This window comes from Falco naumanni, chromosome Z (assembly GCF_017639655.2).
Source record: "Falco naumanni isolate bFalNau1 chromosome Z, bFalNau1.pat, whole genome shotgun sequence".
In the NCBI taxonomy this organism is placed as follows: Eukaryota; Metazoa; Chordata; class Aves; order Falconiformes; family Falconidae; genus Falco; species Falco naumanni.
In genome coordinates, this window is record NC_054080.1 from 5,828,881 (window position 1) to 5,850,838 (window position 21,958).

General features: G+C 39.3%; 1 protein-coding gene across 1 annotated transcript in view; it reads left to right on the top strand.

Moving 5' to 3' along the window:
• The window catches only part of ADGRV1 (adhesion G protein-coupled receptor V1), a 292,864-nt gene that overhangs the window by 236,813 nt on the left and 34,093 nt on the right, over window positions 1–21,958 (top strand). Inside the window, exon 88 of the mRNA XM_040578910.1 lies at window positions 13,783–13,904. Within this exon, the coding sequence (XP_040434844.1) occupies window positions 13,783–13,904 (122 nt within the window). The remainder of the gene's footprint in view (window positions 1–13,782; window positions 13,905–21,958) is intronic.

Sequence of the window (21,958 nt, forward strand, 5' to 3'; positions counted from 1 at the left end):
ACAAAAAATTAGTACCTCTGGTTATGTCTAGTCACAGGAACAGCGATAACAGGCAGCATCGCCCTGCCTGGGGGACTGTGTCCCTGTCCCTGTGCAGCTGGGGGAGCCTAACAGCCCTGTCCCAGGGAGGGCTGGGGGTGCTCAGGAGGCGCGATCGCTTTAGCAGTAGTGCAGGCGCCCGCGCTGCGCTCCTCTGCTCGGCCCAGGTGATGGGCACAGTCCTGGCCCTTGTGCTTTGCAGTATGTTCAGTGGCTGCATGCTGGAGTGTTCGGAGTTAATGCCTCTGTTTTGAAATTTCCTAGAGCTGCTCGCAACTGAAACGTGCTTGAAAGAAAAGATCTGTCTTGTGCAAAACAGGAAGTATCGGCTGGTCTCCTTTGTCAGAACAATTTCAAATACAATAATGTTCCCAAAATAAAGTTGGAGCAGTTTAGACCAATACCATAATAATAGGACACTCTGTGGGAAGCTTAGAATATTTCTTTTGTTTTCATGATGTTTTTGGGAAAAAACCCTGAGTTTTATAAAAAAGTGCAAATATATTTTTAACATTTGGGTTATAGAAATATATTCCTTTTATGAGAAAATGAAAATAAATACATATTATCTGGATATTTCTTAAAATACTTATTTCTTTCTTAGTGACAAAATGTCTGCTTCACTAAGAGCTATATGAATCTGGATAAGGTCTGATAAACATAGCTTATAAGTATGATAGTCAAGACCTTAGTTACACTTTACTTTTTCATTTCTTTCTGGTATAAAAGGGACTGCCTGGAGCAATCGCAAAGGTGGCGCCTTATTCAGTCTTGAATAATAGAGTTTATTTATTTATAAATAACTTTTTTTTAGTACCTCTAAGGATGGAGATTCCATATTCATATGTTGAAGGTTTAGGCTTGTCTCAAAGCTGTTAAAATAAAAAAATACTGAATATTGAAACAATACCATAAATAAAGTTGGCATGCAAGTTGGCAGAAAGTACTAATAGGAGTTATATCTACATAACATAAAGATCTGAAATAATAGGGTTGAAACAAAACTTTGTTTGATTTAACATAGAATGCAAGATCTTTCTCCAATAAAGTCCAGAAAATGGTATGCAAGGATCTCAGAAAGAAAAAAACAAAACCAAAACTAAACCATCAGGAAGAAACGTGTTCAATAAAATGTCAGTAGTAGCTTTTTTTTTCGCCCCCCTGCCTCCAAAAAAACAGGTTGTAACTTTTACTACTTTTTCACCTGCACAGTAAACTAGTGTTTTGCTACCACAGGGCTTTTGCAAGCACAAATGGAAGTACCTCGTGCAGTGTGGGTAAGAGCAAGTTGTTGAGAGGCTATTTTGGAGGAAAAAAACAGAGCTGCCTGCTGAGGTTTACGGTGCCCGGGGTTGTATAAGGGCTCTCTGTGTAGCTGTGTTTATAGTGTAAGCCTCCAGAAAGAGAGGCTGGTGATTTCTGTAGTTTGTAGCATTGCCTGTAACTACATGACATGGTACGAACTGCTAACTAAAGGCCTCTGCTTTCTGACTGAATATTTCTCTCCTGAAATTTGAGGTGGTGTTAGTATATTTACATTATTTTTATGGGTATATTGTGCTTTTGAAGCACATATTCAAAAGCAATTTGCAGAGGTAAGACCCATTACCACTTCTAAATTTTGAATCTTGCCATATGACTCACTCTTTGGGGAAGTTCACTGCCCTGACTCAATGTTCTTACAAACTCAGTGGGACCTACTCCCGCTTCAGTGCTGTTATTTGCAACCACCTTAGAGGATGCTGTGGGAAACGACGTTTTTCATCCCAGCAAAGTTGCCCGCAATCAGCTGCATTGGTGATATCTTGCTTCTGCAACTGAGAGGGGGTCGTGGATCGCACCCACACTGAGTTTTGGCTTCAGCACGGCTTACAAGACCCTATGGGGTAGGGGGGTCTTTGGGCATCGTTGCCTCCTTAAGTTGCATGTGGCAGTGAATATGCCAGGGTTTCTCTCTGTTCCCTCCAAAACTAGAGGAAAGGTGAGCCTACCGAGCAACAGTTGCCTGTGTTTAGTCTCTTATTCTAGCTCGTCTCTGGCTGTCATGCCTATACTGATTTACCCCCTGTTCAGTCACCCACAACAACAAATTCCTACAGCAAAAAATCGTGAGGTTCAGCACCCAAACTACAAAAAGTAAGTAGTGGGGAAAAAAATAATATTGCTGCTTTGAAAAACTGTCTGTTGTCCATTAGTTAGCCTTTCTAGAAAGAGAATAAAATTCCAGGTGAATGACACTGTAAACAATTCTGACATAGCAAGTGTAGAGAGCTGTAAACATAGACAAAAATATTTCTAAATATGCTTTTACGTGTAATTGTGGACACCTGTTCATTTAAATTCCAGAGAGCGAAGAGTAATGCAGAAAGGAAAAAGTGCCATATATAGACATGTAATTATCATTTATACATAGATATTCATACAAATACCTATTTGCATGTGAATATTTGAACTAGTACTGTTTATTTCCTTTCTAGGAGTCATTCAGTTAGAATATAGTTAAAGTTGCAGTGTGATACAGATGACCCCATGTGGATTCTGCAATAATTCATGCAAAGCATTGCTGAATGTTGTCAATAAAAATAAAACAGCAAGGTCACTGGCTTGCATTTTACCATGAAACAGAAAAATGGGTTGGATATGCAGATTTCGAAGGGAAAAAAAAAATTATCTGGCTTCTAAGTGTACATACTTTCAATCATTTCATAGATTGTAGGAAAAGCCTCTTAAAATATAGCTGGTAATTCTGAAGTTCCATATTTGTAATGTCTACTTGACGAAGGCCGTTACTAACTTCAATAGAAACTTAATAGGAACATTTGTACTATCTACTGGGTGGTTTTTTTTCAAATAAATTGAATATGCAAGTGGCTAAGCTAAAAATTGAGCCAAAATTTTTTCTTACTCTCTTTTCTACTGTTGTTGAAATACTCCAAAGCTTACCTTTCAAAGAAGTTTCATCTTGAACTGTCCAGAATCACAGAATCATAGAATGATTTGTGTTGGAAGGGACCTTTAAAGATCATCTAGTCCACCCCCCCTGCCATGGGCAGGGACACCTTCCACTAGGATCATGTTGCTTAAAACCCCAACCAACCTGGCCTTGAACACTTCCAAAGATGGGACATCCACCACTTCTCTGAACAACCTGTTTCCTTGATTTACCACCCTCACTGTAAAAAATTTCTTCCTTTTGTTCATTGTAAATCTACCCTCTTTCAGTTTAAAAACATTGCCCTTTGTCCTGTCACTACAGGCCCTGGTAAAAAGTCTTTGTCTTTTTTATAAGCCCTCTTTAAATTGTGAAAGGCTGTGCTAAGGTGTCCCCAGAGCCATCTCTTTTCCAGGGTGAACAGCTGCAACTCTCTCAACCTTTCCCTACAGCAGAGGTGCCCCAGCCCACTGACCATCTTTGTGGCCCTCCTCTGGACCCACTTTAACAAGTCCATGTCCTTCTGGTGCTGGAGGTGGCAGAGCTGAACACAGTACTGCAGGGGGGGAGTCTTTCCAGAGCAGAGCAGGGGGCTGTAATCACCTTGACCTGATGGCCACTCTTCTTTTGATGCAGCCCAGGATACAATTTACTTTCTGGGCTGTTTCACCTGCCAATATCCCCAATTCTCTGCAGGACTGCTCTCAGTTCTTCACCTCCCACTGTGTACTGATACTAGAGGTTGCCCCGACCCAGATGCAGGACCTTGCACTTTTCCGTGTTGGACTTCATGAGGTTCACATGGGCCTGCTTCTCCAGCCTGTCAAGGTCCCGCTGGACGGCATATCCTCCCTCAACCAAATCAGCTACACCACTCTGCTTGGTGTCATCCACAAACTTGCTGAGGGGGCACTCAATCCCACTGTCTCTGTCATTAATAAAGATATTGGTCAGTATGGGCCCCAGTATGGACCCCTAAAGGACACCGGTTGTTATTGGTCTGCATTTGGACGTTGAACCATTGACTTCAATTCTTTGGATGTCTCCATCTAGCCAGTTCCTTATTCATCAAGTAGTCCATCTATCGCACCCATATCTCTCCAATTCAGAGACAAGGAAGGTGCATGGGACCATATCAAAGAGACTGCCTTAGAGAAGTCAAGACGGATGACATCACTTGCTCTTCCCTTATCTATCAGTGCAGTCACACCATTGTAAAGGGCCACAAAATTAGTCTTCCACAGCTATTAAAATAAATTCTGTCTGCTCTAGTAAAACATCTCCTTGAGCTTAGGTAGCAGTACTGTCGTTTACTATTCTGTTCTGTCTGTAGGAGCAGAGAATTTGCTGCTAGCCACACTCTTCCAAAGATATGCATTGAGTTCACTAGGAAAGAGACTTTCTGATTCAGTGTGCCAGCCCTTCAGCAAACATGCTCTGTTGACTGATTATTCAGCTATATATAGAAACTAACTTCTCAATAGTTAGCCTTGACAGGAGCCAAGTCAGAAGGGTGCATTGGATAAACAGCTCCTGGGTGAACTAATATTTAAGTTTGCAACAAGAAAGACTGCTTTTGAAGGAAATCAAGTGGTATAAAGCAGGGTGGTTGTATCTGGCTGAAGTAACAGGAGATTGGAATAGGCATATGTAAAAGATGATTGTTTTCTCTTGACAGTCCTAATATGCAAATGTAGAAACTGGAGATGAACAGGACAGCAATCCAATATGTATAATTTTATTTTCCAGCTTTTTGCTAACCTTTCATAATTCCACAAAAATACTTGAAAATAAAAAAAAAATTGAATTGAAAAATCACCTGCATTTTTTTCTGGTAATACCTTTGTGAATAGATGACCTCCACTTACTGAACAACATGTAGTGGTGTAGTTTCGCGCCCTACACATAAATATGCAGTAGAACTTACCCGATTCAGATATCATCATTGTAAATGTGCCAGAATTAATTTAAAGATTAAAACTTTATGTTGCCAAAATAGAACTTCATGAAGAATGCCTTAGATATTTAGCTGTAAAGTTTTAACTACCTTCTTGCATGTTCCTTCATATAAATTTCTTTAATATATTTATTGTCTTAGCAGTATGCAATTCCTGATCATGACAGAACATGTTAGATGGTCCACCTATACCTATTACCATCTGATCTTCTGAAGAAACAAATAAGCTGCACAAAATGCAAGTGCAGGACATTCCAACCATGCTTCTGAGCTCTGGAGCTGATGCTGAGGACAGGGCTTTTGATTCTAAGTGAGAATGTGTATCTAAACCTGTAGTTATATGTCTTCCTTATCCTGTGAGCTGTATGCTAAAATCTTTATCTTGAATTATTAGATACATATCATGTATCTAAGAGAATCAAAGGAACAATGAATTGCAGGAGTGCTTTCATCTTGAGATGACAAGATGCATCTAGAAATCAAGAGCCAGGTGTTGGCTACCTCTGAACTTATGTACAGTATTCACAGTATTTATCACATTGGATATAATATTTGTCTTCATAGTGCTCCAGGGCCTTTTCTTTTTTGTAATTAAGAGGAAAACAAATCTTTGCCTCCGAGATTTTTACAAATGCAGTTAAGACAAAATGCACAAGCATAATTACAAGCTGAAATAAAGAACAAAGATCTGAATGAGATAATAACTTCAATGCATCATCTGCACTCATGTAATTTAGATTGTTTGCACTGTGTTTCACATGCCCAAATTAGATTTCTTCCTTTAAAGAAATCTTCAGAAGCAAGTAAATTTGCATGAGTTATGCCTGTACAGTTGTGAATTTAGCACTTGTATAATGTTTTGCATAATACTTCTAAATAATTTTATTATGTGGAGATCAGTAGCTTGGAATTTTTCTTTCTTTTTTATTTGCTGTTCTTCTGGTATTTACCATGTTCCCTGCATAATGCTAATAACATAAACTGTCCTAAGATTCCTGGTCTTTCATTTGGTTATGGTTCTATGATTATACCATAAAGTGTCTTACACATGTACGAGAAAGTTTGCCGAAAAATTGAGATTTAGTGGAAACATTAGAGAGGTCAGTCTTCTATGATTTTGTAGCAGTGATGTAGTCTTTATGCTTAGCAGGAGGTGTGCTTCACTTTTAGGAGGTATTCTTTGACTGCAAAATCTTCCTTGCCACAAGAAGCAGCAGACCAAAAATATATAAATTAATGATAATAATAAAATGAAATAATAAACAGGTTTGCTGCTTCCTATTTCTACAAATAATTGATAAACAGCTTTGTCCAATTTGGTTTCATGGACATGTACCTGCCAGCTTTCTGATCTTCAGTACGAGCTACCATTGAATCCTGCATGTCTTTAACATTCCCAGTCTGGAATCAGAGGTTTTGTCATAAATCACTGATTGCATGTTGGTCATGGTGGTGGTATTTTCTCCTCTAAACTCTATGAGGGAATCTGTTAGCTTCTTTATTTTGGCCACAAAATCCTGTTAGGAAACTCCTTTTCTACAGCAGTTGTCAAAAGCAATTGAAAATGGAGCCGGCAGGATTTGGAATGTGGTTATTCGAGCTTATTTTAAAAAAAAAAAAAATAAATAAATTGGTTTTGTGGCATTTTCATAGTTTTGTTGCTAAGTTTAACCCATGACTTCTTAAGCAATATTCTCTAAATGTTTTACTAATTTAGGTCTCCCACAAATCGATGAAATTCTGTTATGCAATACATTCTCCCCAATCATCTAGGAAAAAATGTTTGTAAAGATCTTTCAGATTTTGCAGTAGGTCTTCATGTCTAGCCAAAAACAATTAAAAGCAATTAAAGTTGCATTATCAGTTTAACAACCTAAGGGGAAGACACATAGTAAATATTTATGGGTAAACTCAGAAGATCATTAAAGCCATATTATTTAATTGCTTCTTTTATTGACTTTCCTATTTTTAGAAAAAAAATTAAACACTTCAGGCAATAGAAAAAGACATAATTTGGGCAAACAGTGGTGAGAGTACAAATATTTGGCTGTGTTATGAAAGCATAGCGCATTCTTTGTTTCCCATAGTGAAATCATCTACGTGTTTGCTGCAAAGACATACTCAGCATTACACTTCAGAGTCTTAATATTATTTAATAATTCCAGTTTTATTGGTTTCTGTTTGATTTAACATTTTTGACTGTTCAGACTCATTGTCCTGGATGATTTTATCGATATTAGGTATGGAAAAAAGCCTTCAGGCAGTCTACCTGGCAGTTTTGTGACAAAAACAGACTGAACACATGAAGTTCAGGAGTAGTTCTAACTCTCCAGGCAGAAGACACAGGAAATTGGCAATATCAGAATATGAAATTTAATTTCTTTTGAATTACATGTCTGTTCTAATAAGAAGATGATGTATTGTCTTCTGAAATATATAATCTCATTCAGACTGAGAAGTTACTCCTTTTGCTGGCTACCACTAGCAAAAACATCATTAAAAACCAGCTGGCTTGACTGAACATGGTATTCCGAAGGGACTGATCCCCGTGTCCTGAAAAAGGGTTCTAGTGTTGGCAATCCATAAAAGCAGTGTGGTGGTGTTCTAATTGGTGTCAGTTAAATTTTCCTAGTGGTGATACAGGCTTTCTCCAGGGCGATGAACTGATTGTCGTTTCATAGGGCTTATGAGACATTTCTGTTTTGATGCCTTTGTTCAAGTAAGTTGTTTATTCCTTCACGTAGTAAGTTTTCCCTCTGCCCAAGTGCTCACCTGTTGGTTTTCCATGCACCGTGGGCAATTGGTGACTGAAATTTTGCCGGAGGATTTCCATTGCTGCTTGCCTCCATGGTAAATTATTAGGTTGTGGCAGGCACCATCAAGTTATTCTTTCATAGGCGGTGCGTAGGGATAAAAGCGGTTAGCCACGTGAGTGTCCCACCGTTCAGTGAAATTACAGTGACACATGCAAATCCACCTCGATCTCCACTTGCCATGGAGTGAACCTTCAAAGATCTCACAGTGGATCATGGTGGGGAACACTGCAAGTCACCTTGTTGTCTTCTTTTTCTCTTTGCCGCTGCTTCCACTTTTTTCTTCTTTGTTCCTCATCATCCTCCCAGCTTGGGGCTACCAAGAGGCTGTATGGCTTTTGGTGCTGCCAGGTGCAGGGGCAGGGGTTGCGGTTGTTTCCTTCCCATGCTTTCCAGAATAGGTGTATCCTGCATATGAAGGGAGTTAGTGTACAAGATGCCTTTGACACTGGAAAATTATTTCTCCCTTACTCTTTTTTTCTTTCTCTGCAGTGTCTGAACCAGCGCTATTCCCCTGGCAGAATCTATTCCAGGCCCCATCTATGAATAAGTTCTGTGCTGAATGAACCCTACGTTGTAAACTTCAGTGTTTCTCACCATTTTTCCAATCCCTTTGGGCACATAGGTGTGACAACCACTGCAGTTCTCATTTCTGCAGAAGCCGTGCAGAGGCTGACTGGACCACAGTCTGGTGGTGGTGAACCTCTCTGTGGACCTCAGCTTGGCTCCTGCAACCTGCTCAGCCTGCGGAAGGTGCAGGTGTAGGCACAGGGGCCTCATCATCAGATTGTTTCTGTCTGTAGGTCAGTACGGATGTGTTAGGGCACGGCAGAAGATGCAACTTAGAGTCGTCGTAGTCTTTATTTTCTTTGTGATGTTCATTTCAGAAATATAGAAATGGTATGGGTTTATTTATTTATTTATTTATTTATTGCTAAATTACAGATTTAAAACCACTGTAGGTGAAAACGTAGCTGTTTGAAAATGTCCTGGGTTTTTTGGTTCCTTCTATTTCATGATCCTGCTCCAGCCGTAAGGAACCAAACAGCAAACACAGGGCTGACAGCTGTTTAAGCTGAGCAATCTGGCATTTTATTACCTGAATCTTACGCTGTTCCTGTGGAGTTTCTTGCCACTGGATACTCTGAATTATCAAAGTTCATCATAACTGGTTCAGCGTGAGTTTGTGAAAGATAAGTCCCCTGAAGATTGTTAAACAGGAAGAAACTGTCTGGTTCAGCAAGCTCCAAAGTTGTAAATGGCAGAATTGCTGGGAGAAATATCCTATCTGGCCAGCTTTTGGGGCCTTGGTTGGAGGCAAGGCCAGGTAAACTTTTCTTCATACCCAGTACAGCTCCTTTTAGGTTCCCATTGAGGTAACTAAATTTTTCCATCATTTTAGTACTTTTCCTGGTTCATGACTTTTGTATTGTAATCAAAACTTGTCATGAAAATATTGCAGACTGTCTTTCAAATTCTCGCCAGCATCATTTTTATGTAAATCCCTGAGAAAACGCTTGTTCTCTAAGGACTCTCCTACTGTAGTAAACCTACAGTTTTACCACCCATGAGAACTGATTACAATGTACCACAGCCCTCAGAACAGTAAGCATTGTGGAAAAATAAAATTTATAGATAAGTTAATAAGGAAAATAATCTTTTCCCAGCAATGGGGAAGAAGTGAGAAACAGGGTGTGCATTTAGTTGTTTGGTAAATTGAGTACATGTAATTTCACATAGTCAAATAGCAAGCTGCACGATGGTAAGTTTTCAAACTAAAAAAAATGCTGCATAAGATGCATTTATCTGTATTGAGTTGTCAACTCTACCAATGTTTCTTAAGCTTGTAGTTAATGAAAAGGGGGGGATATTCAAGGAGAGACATGAACAGTCAGGATGGTGATATATGCATATATATATATATTTAATTTTTTTTTTAAGCAGTAGGTGGACAGACTCTTGCTTAAATAAAACCTTTCATAATTCCTAGTACTAAAAAAATGGTGTGGTAATGGTATAAAATAACTGTGAATCAGCATGGTTTGAATATATAATACCCAGCAGAGCTACCTGACAGTGTCTCAGTCACATCATACTGATGCTGAGGTGACTGCTCCATGGCAGTTTTTATCTGCTAAAGTTTACTCAAATAGTCTAAAAGCAACTTCTTGTGCTTGGATTTAGAGTAAATGTTGTGTCAGTGAAGGTTCATCTGCCCAGAAATACCCTTTGGGTTTGTTTGGGAGGGGGTTGCTGGTTTTCCTTCCATATGAAGGAAACCACAGGTAACTGGACCATCTGCTGGGGTTCATTTTGAGCGTGTGTATGGGCATCCTTTTCCTTTATGCAGTGCTGTTCCTACAAACTTAAATGAAATTGTTCCTGATTTTCTGATATGTTTGTTCTACTTACTGAGCTTCTGTTTAATCAAAATGCAACAAATTGTATGAACAAAATAGGTGAAGAGAATTCAAACAGCTGACACTTCAAATGCAGGCAGAGTTTCAACTCCATAAACCCTTTATGATACTAATAATGGAGCAATTGTTGCTGATAAAGGTAAAAGCAGAATCATAAATTGTACCAATATTCAGCATGTGGCAAAAAGCAGGCATCTTTAGGCTTTTTCTTCTTGTAATGCATAGGTAAGTTGACATGTTTGTACAAGTAGCATTTGTTACATAAGGTTTTATCAGAATTACTCAAGATACAATCCAGAGAGTTCTTGTTGGATTCAGTGAGCTTGATCCTGGCTTTACTTGTATTCTTTTTCCCTTCCCCCATCCCCATCCCCATCCCCCCCCCCCCTTTTTTTTTCCTTCCCCCCCCCCACCCCTTTTCTGGTGAGGTGGCACTGAATTTATCACATTTTGTTTTGCCCTCACACACACTTGAAAATAATAGTCAGATCACTGTACATCAAAAGTATATGAGTGAGATACCATATTGCTCCATTTCCTTCAGCTTCAATTAAACAGCTATTTCACCGATCTATGATTTCAACAATCATGGGGTGCTAGGTTATGATTTGTATCGTGGTGTTTTTCCTTGGGTGAGTTTAATGCACTGAAAGAGAAATCATGGCGCTAACTTCTGGCATGTTCTGCTGCCTGCGGTTTGTCCTCCCGCAGTTTGCTTTCTTCTCTCACTTGCCCCCTACCTGAACTGAACTATGCCGCAAAGTAATAAAAAAGCCAAATCATTATTCGAACCTCCCAAGACAATACTCTTTGTTGTTCGCTTTGGTCTATGTACAGCACTTAGAATTGTATACATTAGTGATCATTAGTTGCCAGTCCATTATACCAGTTGAATTTCATAAGCAGCTGGATTTTTTTGTATGATTTTGAGAATAGTTGACATTATTTCATTCAGATTTGTGCACAAATAAATTAATGAGTTGCTCTACAGATTAGTACTGAGTTTACCTGTAGAATTACATTTAAAAAAAGCAGCCTTTGTTGGTATGTGATTTCTTATATTTTAGTTTGGTAAATTTTGTTGTTATAGCATCGAAAACTTTGAGGTTGCCAATTCTTTTCTATATATATATATTTAATATTTTTTTTCTGAACATTGTTAAGTACACATCTAATAAGTATTTGGATTCATTAGTGTATGCCATGTAGGATAATGAGAAATACGTAATGCTCTATTTCTTACTGTACTACCTGCTACTTTAGAGGGCCTGGCATATTTGGTTAATTGTATAAGCATTGTGATGTCGGTCATGTATATTAGTAGCTGTTAAAGGAAAGCTTGTTTCAACATCTGTGGAAGCCACAAGGGATTTTTCCATTTTGCCCAAGGGACTTTGAAATGGGTGCTTTGGGTGCCAGGAGTACTAGTGACCCTGGAGTGCAGCATGAGAAATATGTTGCATTTCCAGTCTATTCACCTAACTGTAAAATCGAGTTCCTCCCAGACAAATAGCAGAGGTACATAGCCTTAATCTTTGACGCCCGATGCTGTTTTGAAAAATACATGTGTATTATTGATGTTATGTTCTGGATCAGGGGTCCTTGGGAAGTCTTAGACCTTCAGTAAATTTTGGCCAGACCACAGCTCTCCATGGAAGAGGTGATTCAGGTGCCTAATGGGCATTGACTGTCATTTGGGACAACCAAGATTATCCAGTCTGGACTCTTCATCAGGAACAGGTCTTCCACAGGGCCTCTGTTGTATGTGCTCACCATGTATGGATCCTTTAGATCTCCTTTAGATCTAATGCCATGCCAGGGCACCAGTGCCCACCCATGCTGCCTCCTCAAGTCCTACCAGATGTCCCTGGCTGCCTGGGGCTCACCGCACTGCATCCTCCCATCCACTGGGAGCGAGCCAGCAGCCCTGCCTGCACAGGAATAGCACCCTTTACCCGTGGCCGAGCTGGAGAGGATTTATCTCATGTCCTCAGACATAAGTGGCAGGATGGGAGTACCTTGATGGTAATTAGAGATGAGCTTTCAAATGCCTTTGTGTAGGGGACCTGATTTTTTTTTTTTTTAGTGTTTTAATAGCCTTTGCTATTTTCCAGTAAAAACAGGTAGGTTTCCTGACACCACCACCCCCCCACCCACCCACCCCACAGAAGAAGCAAGACCTTGTTAACTGTTCCAAAGAACTAAGTTTATTTTAATACTGCATTTTTATTACCTCTAGTCCTAGGTTACCATAGCCCTAGCATACACGTGTAATGTTATCTTGTTATAATTCGCTAAGGAAATACATATCTTTGTTAAAGGTTATGTCACACTACCCAACGGTGGTTGCAGAACAGCCCAGGTTTGCACCCCAGGTTTTACTGAGCTCTGTTAGCTTTAACAGGGGAAACTTCAGGAGCACAATACCCGCTCACATTGTGCTTCACTTCACGTTGTGCTTCGCTTCACGCCATTCCCTTGTGATAACAATACACACATGCATTTCTGCCAGAGCAATAGTTATAGTCCTGGAGCAACTACTGCCCGCCTCGCTGGGAAGCAGTCTTTAGGCTGTTGCCTACATCCAGAAGGCACTTAGTATTTGTGCAGTATTAAACAAAATGCCTAAAGCGCTCCCAAACTGCTGTTTCTGGAATGATGCCTGTCAGAAGCACATGCCCGATGTTTGCTGGTGCAGAGAGCAGCAGTGCCTGGCCCAGCACCTCTGCCCCTGCAGCCTACAGGCCTGGGCGAACATGGACTTTGAAGTCTGCCATGACTACGGTCAACATGGGGAGGGGGTCAGCATGGTATGTCTGGCCGGCGGCCACAGAGCGGGAGTGAGCGAAAGCTAATTAGCTAACTTCTGCTTTCCTTTTAGCAAACTTTGTGCATGCAGACATCTTCCCGCCAGCATTCCTTAAATCTTTTATGCTGTAAATAACAGCAGGGAATATAAAATGCAGCTGTATGTGTGTGCTTAAGGACAGATTCTGCACGTATTTTTGAAGATGAATAAAGTTAACTGGTGCAAAGCCTGTCTTTGGGGGACTCCTTGACCGAGTGGAGGTCGTCACTTAGAACTTTATAGGGTCAGATACCTTCTCATGTTCAGCTTGCAGTGAAAGTAACAACAAATTGGAGAATAAGCGATTATTAAAATTTCTATATAATTCTATAAATTGCCAGAGCTGTGGCAGTTTTTGTACTGGTAATCCTTTTGTTCTTTTCCTTTCCTCTCAAGTCTTGAAAATCCATTTCCTCCCAAAATTTCCAGAGCTTGCCAAGAGCTTTCCTGTGCTTCCCCCAAGTTCAGCACATTTTCTGACTCCATGTGTACTCTTCCCATGTGTAAAGCACCCATGTCTGCTTTGCTGAGCAGGGCTGTGCCCCCTTGACCCCCCACCTCCCTGTCCCCTGCATGTCCATGCCCTCCTCCTGGTCTCCTGGCCCCAGGGGGGGTCCCCAAAAGCCCTAGGACCAAGAAAAGGTCTGCCTATAGCTGGAGAATGAACTCCAAGGTTGGCCAGGGATGGCAAAACTGGGTCCTGTGTCAGTAACGTTTTAAAAGGTGTTTTTCCCAGGGCGCACCATCTGAAATGCTGTGTTTGTGGTTTTCAGAGATCCCCTTGGTCTTGTACCTCTTTGCCCTGATTTCTGTCACCTGGCTGTGGGGAGGACTGCACATGGCTTACCGGCACCTCTGGATGTTAGTCTTCTTCATCATCTTCAACAGCCTACAGGTAAGAGCTGGCGCCTTTTCCTTCAGTCCCCTTGCAGAGCTGGGGGTCACCTCCACCGTGCACACACAGGTTTGGCACTTCAGCTTCACCAGGTGAACGACATCCTGAAACACACCGTGGCACAATGGAGGTGCTAATTATGTATTCTCTTCATTTCTCATAATAACATATAGAATGCATATGAAAGCAAGGGATGCATTGTTTTGAAACAATAGGGGTATAATTGCATAGATTTAATTTCATAGCTGATACACTGGGAAAGAAAATTGCTTGCTTCTGCATGTAATGTGTTACTGAGATAATTGTACCAGTAAAACTGAAATATCTGCAGCCTTTGCAAAAACAGTGAGAATTTCAATTTTCTGTATCTGTTAAACTCTAATAGAAAACCCACCAAGATTTAAAATCATATAACTCTAATACTGAATTTTTTTTCTGTTATGAGAGGTGAGCCTTAAGGCTTAGCTTTTCTCATACAGTGTACGTATTGGCAAAGCAAAGATCTTTTCATTGAAAAAAATCAAATATAGACTAGATGTTACCAGTAATAAAAAATGCAAATAGGCCTTTGCAAAATTCTACGCATATAAGTGCTTCCACAGCATTCAGCTCAATTCATTGAACAGCGTTCAATGCCATACTGCACAGTGCAGAATTGTTTACAGAATAGGAGTTAGTGTGTCATGGATGGGAAAATGCCTCCAATGTCTGAAAACAGTAAAGAGGAATTAAAAATAGATATATCCAAATCTACGGCATGCATATTCCTCTGCCATTTTTATGACAGAAACGTCTGTGACACCATGTATTATTTTCCTATATTGAAAGTCTTTATACCTCATCAAATAAAAATTGATTAAAAAGGCGTGTTTTCACAAAACAGGTTAATTTTAGATTGGAATTCAAAAGGTGGGAGTTTCCTTAAGCAGCAATCTGGTATTTTCAAAATGTATATTTCAGACATAAATTTTTTTTTTTAACAGATAGATTTAATACATTGTGATACATTTGACTATTCAGTATATGTTGTCATGTAACTATTCTGTATATATTGGCATATATTGGCTCAGGTTAGTTATGCTGGCTTTTTTTTCTGTGAAGTCAGGTGAATAAATTTGCTCTAGTAATTGTCTACAGCACAGAGAAGGCTGCTTTTTTGCAGTGAGACTGCCAAAGCTTTGCAGGACTGGCAGTTGTACCAAAGCACATTCCCTCCCTTTCCTCTCCTCCTGCAAAATCTCAGAGTATAGCAAAATTCCCATGGGAGTTTTAGCACTACAACTCTAACTACTGCAGCTTTATAGTGAAACTTAATGCACTGATATTTATATTTATGTTTATATTTATATTTATGTTTATGTTTATGTTTATTATTTATATCTATATTTATAGCTATATTTATATTTATACTTATAACTATACATGTACATACACAAATATGTGGTGACATTTGTGTGCGTACATGTAGATATATATATATCTTTTCTTACTGTGTCTCTGCAAAGAATTATTACTAGAATCTGATCTAGGTTTGTGCTACATGGATCTATCTCAAATAAAAAAAGATAAAAATGATAATTCATTGTAATTGAGATTTTATGGCAGAGGTAAAACAGTCTCAGAGCACTGTAATATGCATAGATATTTGCTTTAAAATAAAATTACTTTATTGCTAGTGCATATTTAGGGAAAAGAGGTATGAGTGCTTGGTGAAAATTATAAATGACCAGAATGTTTACCCTTCTGTGTAATCACCAGAAAAGATTTTATATTAGTCTGCTTTATATAACTTGAAATTTCATTTTATTCAAGTAAAGTTCAGAGCCATAGAATTATTGTTATTTTTATTAATGTTGCCAGCTTCAACACACCAATTTATGTAATAGGATCAAGAAGTAAACCAGGATGATGAAAGCCAGTCCTGTAAAATATGAGGCCCACAAGGTCTATGGGCAATTTATTGCACTTGTGGTCCGATATGATGGCAGGCGATATGGAAAACAGATATACAAGCATGCCTAGAATGATGTTAGGTCATGACTGCTACTAGAGATGCACTGCTGAATGACTCCAAATTTAGGATTTGGTTTAGATCCAGTTAAAAGTAAGATGATACCAGAAATATTTGCTTTTCTCAGTCCATGTGAAAACCATTTTTCAGTTGGTTAAGTTTTTCAGTTGGTTAAGTTTAATGCTCTTCATGTAGTTTTGTTTCCATTCATGCACTCTAAAATCTTTGAACTTTGGGAAGCAATTTTTTTTTCTTTTATTGGCTATTGCTTGATTGTTGACCGATCTCTTATCAGCATTGGTTGTCCATACAAAAGTTAAATGCCAATAACTTGAGTAGTTAGTACGTAGCTCTTCTGTGCTTCTGCTGGAATGTTTTGAGGAGTGTTATAATTTCAGAGATACATCTGTCATCATTTCATGCAACTGAAAGAATACATATTTCTGTATATATTGTTTTGGTACTCAAGGACGTGACATAAAGAACTTTCACCATGAAGCTGTGTCCTGCAGCAGGTCGTGCACAAAGATCAAACGATCTCTGTTGGCAGGTGCATTTCTAATCTTTCCGAAGCATCCCCAGTTGCATCTCCACCCTCGATTAGACAGCTGGGAAGTAAATATTCACAAACCTTGTTTGAAACCTTGCAGAGGAGCTAGGAAACAACAAGTTAAGAAACCAAATACTGTGAGCTTCACCCTCAACTGGCTGGCTTGCCTTGTGCTGTTACCATTGCTGTGCAGTGCCATGCATGGAGCACAGACTTAATTTCAAACTTATGGTGATGCCAGACTGCTGGCCTTGCCTTTCTGCCCATAATTATTCCTTTAACTCCCTACGGATGTGAGCAACCGCTTCATCAATAGATACTGTCTCTTTGGTATTGCGATCAATGCAGTTGGCTTCTTCATCTACTGGTAGATAGTAATCTCTGGGGAATAATAGCCGGTGCCTGTGGGCCTGCAGGACATCATGCAGCATCTATTCAAATTCCATCAATACTGAACTTCCACATTAAAAGAAACAATCTGTCATTTTGGCATTCCCTGCCCTAAAGAAGCCTCAAATATATAATACGTTCCTCTATTGAAAGGAGATGCAAAAACTTCAAACATATAATCTCACCCTGGTTAATATTTTAAGTTAAAACCTGCAGGCCTGGAGCTCCAAGTCAAACAGTGGTAAATAAACACTTTTCCTTGCAGTTACGAGGAGTTCAAGAACTTCACGTTTCATGTTTTGAAAACATTTTTAATCCTTTTCTGGACTTTTCAGACGTAAAATATAATCGGACAGTGTCCACTACGTTTTATTGCCAGATACTGGAAATTACTTTTTAAAGTACAAAGTTACCAAATATTTAAAAGGAAAAGGTAGCTTGTTAGTGTTGGACACTAACAAGTGAAAGAAATAGAATAGCTCTTTCACAGTAATACCAGTTTTATATTTGTTTATTTGTTTCAGCAGATAATTGTCTTCAGTGGTTTGTAAATCTCTACAATAAAACAAGTTTAAAAAGCATTCCTTGGAACACCCCCACATTTTAAATAACTACCCCACGTATATTCTCCTGTTTTAAGGTTTCCATTTATCTAATCAGGAAACAGAAAAATTAACGTGTGATTCAGGTGACCAGACATGCAGCATGAAATGAAAAACAGGGAAGGAGTAAAGAATGTGAAGAGTCTGTAAATTTCCTTAATCTATGTTTTTCATCAAATAATCAGATACGCCAAACTGTCTTATTGAGAGAAAATGTCAGCATGCAAACTTTGTGTAGAAGGAAATTCTGTGTTACAAATACTGAATACTGAAGAAATGAAGGTGTGCTGTAAGCAAGTATGGCTTTATAAAGCTTCTGCAGACCACAGGGGGCTGGTGTCAGAGGGCACACGCTTCCCGATGAGAGGTCTCCCAGCCCACAGGCTTTGTAGAACCAAGTTCGTACACCACATGGAGAGTCATCTCCACTGCCCTTTGGAGCTTCAATCTCAGCCCAGCGCTTTGGGAATGGGAGAGGAGAATGGGACTTGACAGTGTATAGCACATTTTCATGACGGTTTTGAGAGGAGCTAGCTGTCTTTTAGTACGTGCTGTTGGCATCTCACTCCCGCGCGTTATTATGCCTTTATCACTTCTCAGAATTGATAATGATTGTTAAAATGAGGCCGTTTTTCTGCAATAAAAGGCAGTTTTACCATTTAGTGGTGGGCATTTCTGTTACACAACATGCCTTATTTCGGCTGGAAAGCTATTCAGTGTTCATTAAGAGCACTTCCCCAACAGTAAAAGGGACGTGAAATAGTTTATGAGAAACAGGGACCTGCTTCCCTGCTGCTCAGGAGCTGCAGACTGTGTAATGAAGCAGAACATGGCCCATTAAAATGTGTTGGATATCCAAATGGATTCAGCTCAGGAGATTGGAAGGGCGCTGCGTGTTATCCAATTTAGTTAGCCTTATGACATACATTTCCTAGGAAATGCACTTGATAGCAAAATCATCTACTAAAGACAAATTGTTTCCTAGCACTTCCTGCAGGAAACGGTTCCCATCAGGGGCAAGTTTATAGCGTAAGCTATTCTAGTGCATGGAGGGGAAATCAACCCTTTCCCTGTAACGTCAGGAATAAACATGCAAAGTGCCATATGGGGGGGGCAATAGCTGATAAACAAAATTAAAAATAAACACAGAAAAGTCTGGGATGTCTGATGTTTTGAGTTCCTTGGCAGTATGCTCCTGATTACCCTACTTGGGCAGCATCTATGTTGCAGAAACAAACTCCATCCTCTCATACGAAAGGTCTTGGCTTCCCATCTTTTCACTTGCAGAACTGAGAGGAGATTTTACCCCTTTCTCTTTACCTATGATTACCCTCGTGGATTTATTCATGAGGTATTTGCAGGGGTCAGAAGTGAAAAAATAAGCTGCTGTCTTATGTGCTTCTCTCTAAGGGTTAGGATTTCACAAGCTGTTTTGCATACGCTATACTCATCTAAGGATCGCCGTGTTTTTCATGCAGTCAGGGGGTGTTTCTGGTTTGTAAAGCTAACGTCAGCAGCAGCATATTTGCTGTTCGATGGATCCAAAGTTCAGGGTGGTGGGTGGATCTCTTCCCATTGTTTGCAGAGGGGTTGGGATGAGGCTTCAGACCCGTTCCCAGGATCTTCCCCACAGCCAACTCTCTTAGTATATTCTTGAGTATCCTTCGGCTATAATTCCAGCAAACTGTGCTGCACACCCCAACCCTCTGTCCTACAATTCAAGGTGTATCTACACTGCCAGCTGCAAAGTGTGAAGTATGCCACAGCTACCCCTGTTTTGGTTTCCTGTACCTTGTGCTAAGCCCCATCACACCCTAGCCCCAACAATCAATTAATTACATTTTTTAATAGGTAATTTTGAATCAAAACCTTGCTGTTACGACATACTGAAATGTTATCTGTCAATGGTATCAAAAAACTCCATTTTTCAGCAGTTTTAAATTGGGAGAAAAGTAAACCAAAACTGGGAGGTATCCAATTATTAACCACAGTATTAAAAAAGATATTGTATGGCTGTTTTGGCTGATGCAGATGACGGTAAAATGTCTTTGCCTGTTTTGTGTTTGGGCACACCGGGATGTCTCATGCCCACATAATGACCAACAGTGTTACATGTGAGATACAACTTCCCAAGAAACACAGGAGAAATCTGGAAGTAAGTTTTGACTGGTGGTTTTCCAAACTGGGCAAAATGCTTGACTTGCCTAATACAACTATTTTTAATAGTCAACTTATTTGTAGTGGATTATAGTAAGAGAAGATTCAGGAGTTCAGGTGCAAATGTTTGAAAAGCCCATAATACCTTTAACAAGAAATACGGACGTACAGAAAACAAGTGGGCAGGTGTACGTCCAAACCTGGCATCGGCTGGAGCAGACCTGATTTACCAAACTTAATTAATTAAAATAGCAGAGGCCAAGCAGAATGGGAGGGAGGGCTAGCTCAAGTAGCGAAGGAGATAAAATAGCTAAGAAAACTAGTAGACATAGTGGCAGAAAGCCCCTGCCTCATTATAATAAGGAATCCCTTGTTTATGGAACAACAGAAAATAAATGTAGCAAGAGAAATCCATATGCCACAGTTTTGGAAGGGAAAAAAAAAAAAGTTTTAGAGCATATTAGGAAAGCAAGAAAAGAACAAAGATACACAGTTTTGAAAGTGCATTGTGTTAGTACAGTAAAGAAAATAAACAAAAGTATATGGTTTATAAAGCTCGTGCCAGCACCAGTTGCAAATGAAAGATGTGTTTTTTCCTAGAACATGCTGTCTGACTCTGGGATGTAGTCAGGGGGCACTGAGAAGGCCACTGCTATAAATAGGTTCATCCGGGGACACTGAGAAAGCCACTGCTATAAATAGGTTCACTTCCTGTTTCTTACAGCATCTTCCTAAGTTGACTCCTCCTGGTGAGTCAGAGATGGACTAGCAGATCCTGTACAGCACTCCTGACTATCAAAGCCACACAAAACCAAACAAAATCAAGTGCTATACAGGCATGAGCTGTGTGTAAACGTGGTGGGCTGCAAAAGGCTGCCTGAAGATTTTGCAAGAAGTGGTTCCACACTGCAGGCAAGCCCAACAAAAGTCAATGAAGTCACCATAGTATTTCCAGGATATGGTGAAATACAAGCAGAGTATCAAGAAAAGCACATAAGCTTGTTCATGTAAACATAGCACAAGCAATACCAAACCCATCTCTGCCAGCAGAGTTCAGAAACCAAACACAATTAAACACAAATAACACTACCCCAGAAACAAAATAAAATACACATCCAAAGCAGGCATTGCATTTTGACATCTGTGCAATAGAGTAGATGCTTATGCTATTTCTGGGGTCTTTGATTCTTTTCCAGACATGCTATACCTGGAAGGAAAGAAAACAGTATACTCAGTAGTTCACTTGTTTAACAAGCAAACAACAAAGGAGCAAAAAAAGAAGTTATTTCTGTTAAAGTAAAAAACGCTGGAAGTTTGTTCAGTATGTGCTGTTTAAAAAAAAAAAAAACAACAAAAACAAACAAATATAAAGCAAATAAAGAAAGCTTGTCACTTTTTGAGACTTCAGATTTTTTTGATATCATCAGATAAACTTCTGGATGTACTCCTGATTGGACAATAGGTTTGGTATGGATTATACCAGCTGTGCAAACTTACGAAGCCATCCAAGTGACTTGATTATTTAGTGAACCAAGACAATGCAATATTCCATTTGGTATCCCTTTTTCTATGTATATTGCTTCCTCCTTAAGAAAGAACTCTCTGTGTTCCTAGTTACCACCCTAAACATACTCTAATGCATGATTACTGTAATGATCTATGAAATTATGGTAAAATATTCCCTTTATGTATTCAGGTGTTTACATAATGAACCTTAAATTAGTCTATAGCTGAAGACATAACAAAACAAAAAGAGTGCAGTATCAGGAAAACAAAGGAAGCATTGTTAGATTGGAGCTAAATAGCTCCTAAATATATGGCAGAAATTGATGTCAGAAGAGAATGGCTTGTGGCTAGAGCTGTATTTATGGTGGTTAAAGTATACAGAATAATGCATAATAAAATTGAAAAAATATAAAGTGAAAGAATGTGCTGAAGTGGGTTTTGATTTACTGGATTTTCAGTCAACTGTCAATCAAAAACGTTTAGAGAGTATTTCAATCGGTTGCCCACTTAAAATAGAAAACCATTAATATAGAGGTTTTTTTTAAAATAAACATATATTAATGTAATTAATATAAAGAAACACACACACACACACACATATATATATAATGTCATTAATATAAGAAGAAAGACAGTAATTTTAGTCTTCCAGCATCTATGATGCTCCTTCAGCTCTTCTGGAAGAACTTTAACATTAAAAATATATTTCGGGAAAAATCTCTAAACACTCTAATAATTTTATGAGGTAAAAGACAGTGCAGTGGTTTTAACCGTTGCCCTCAGCATTAGTGATAACAAGAATTATGCAGTACACAACAGCAAGTAAGAAGTGTAACTG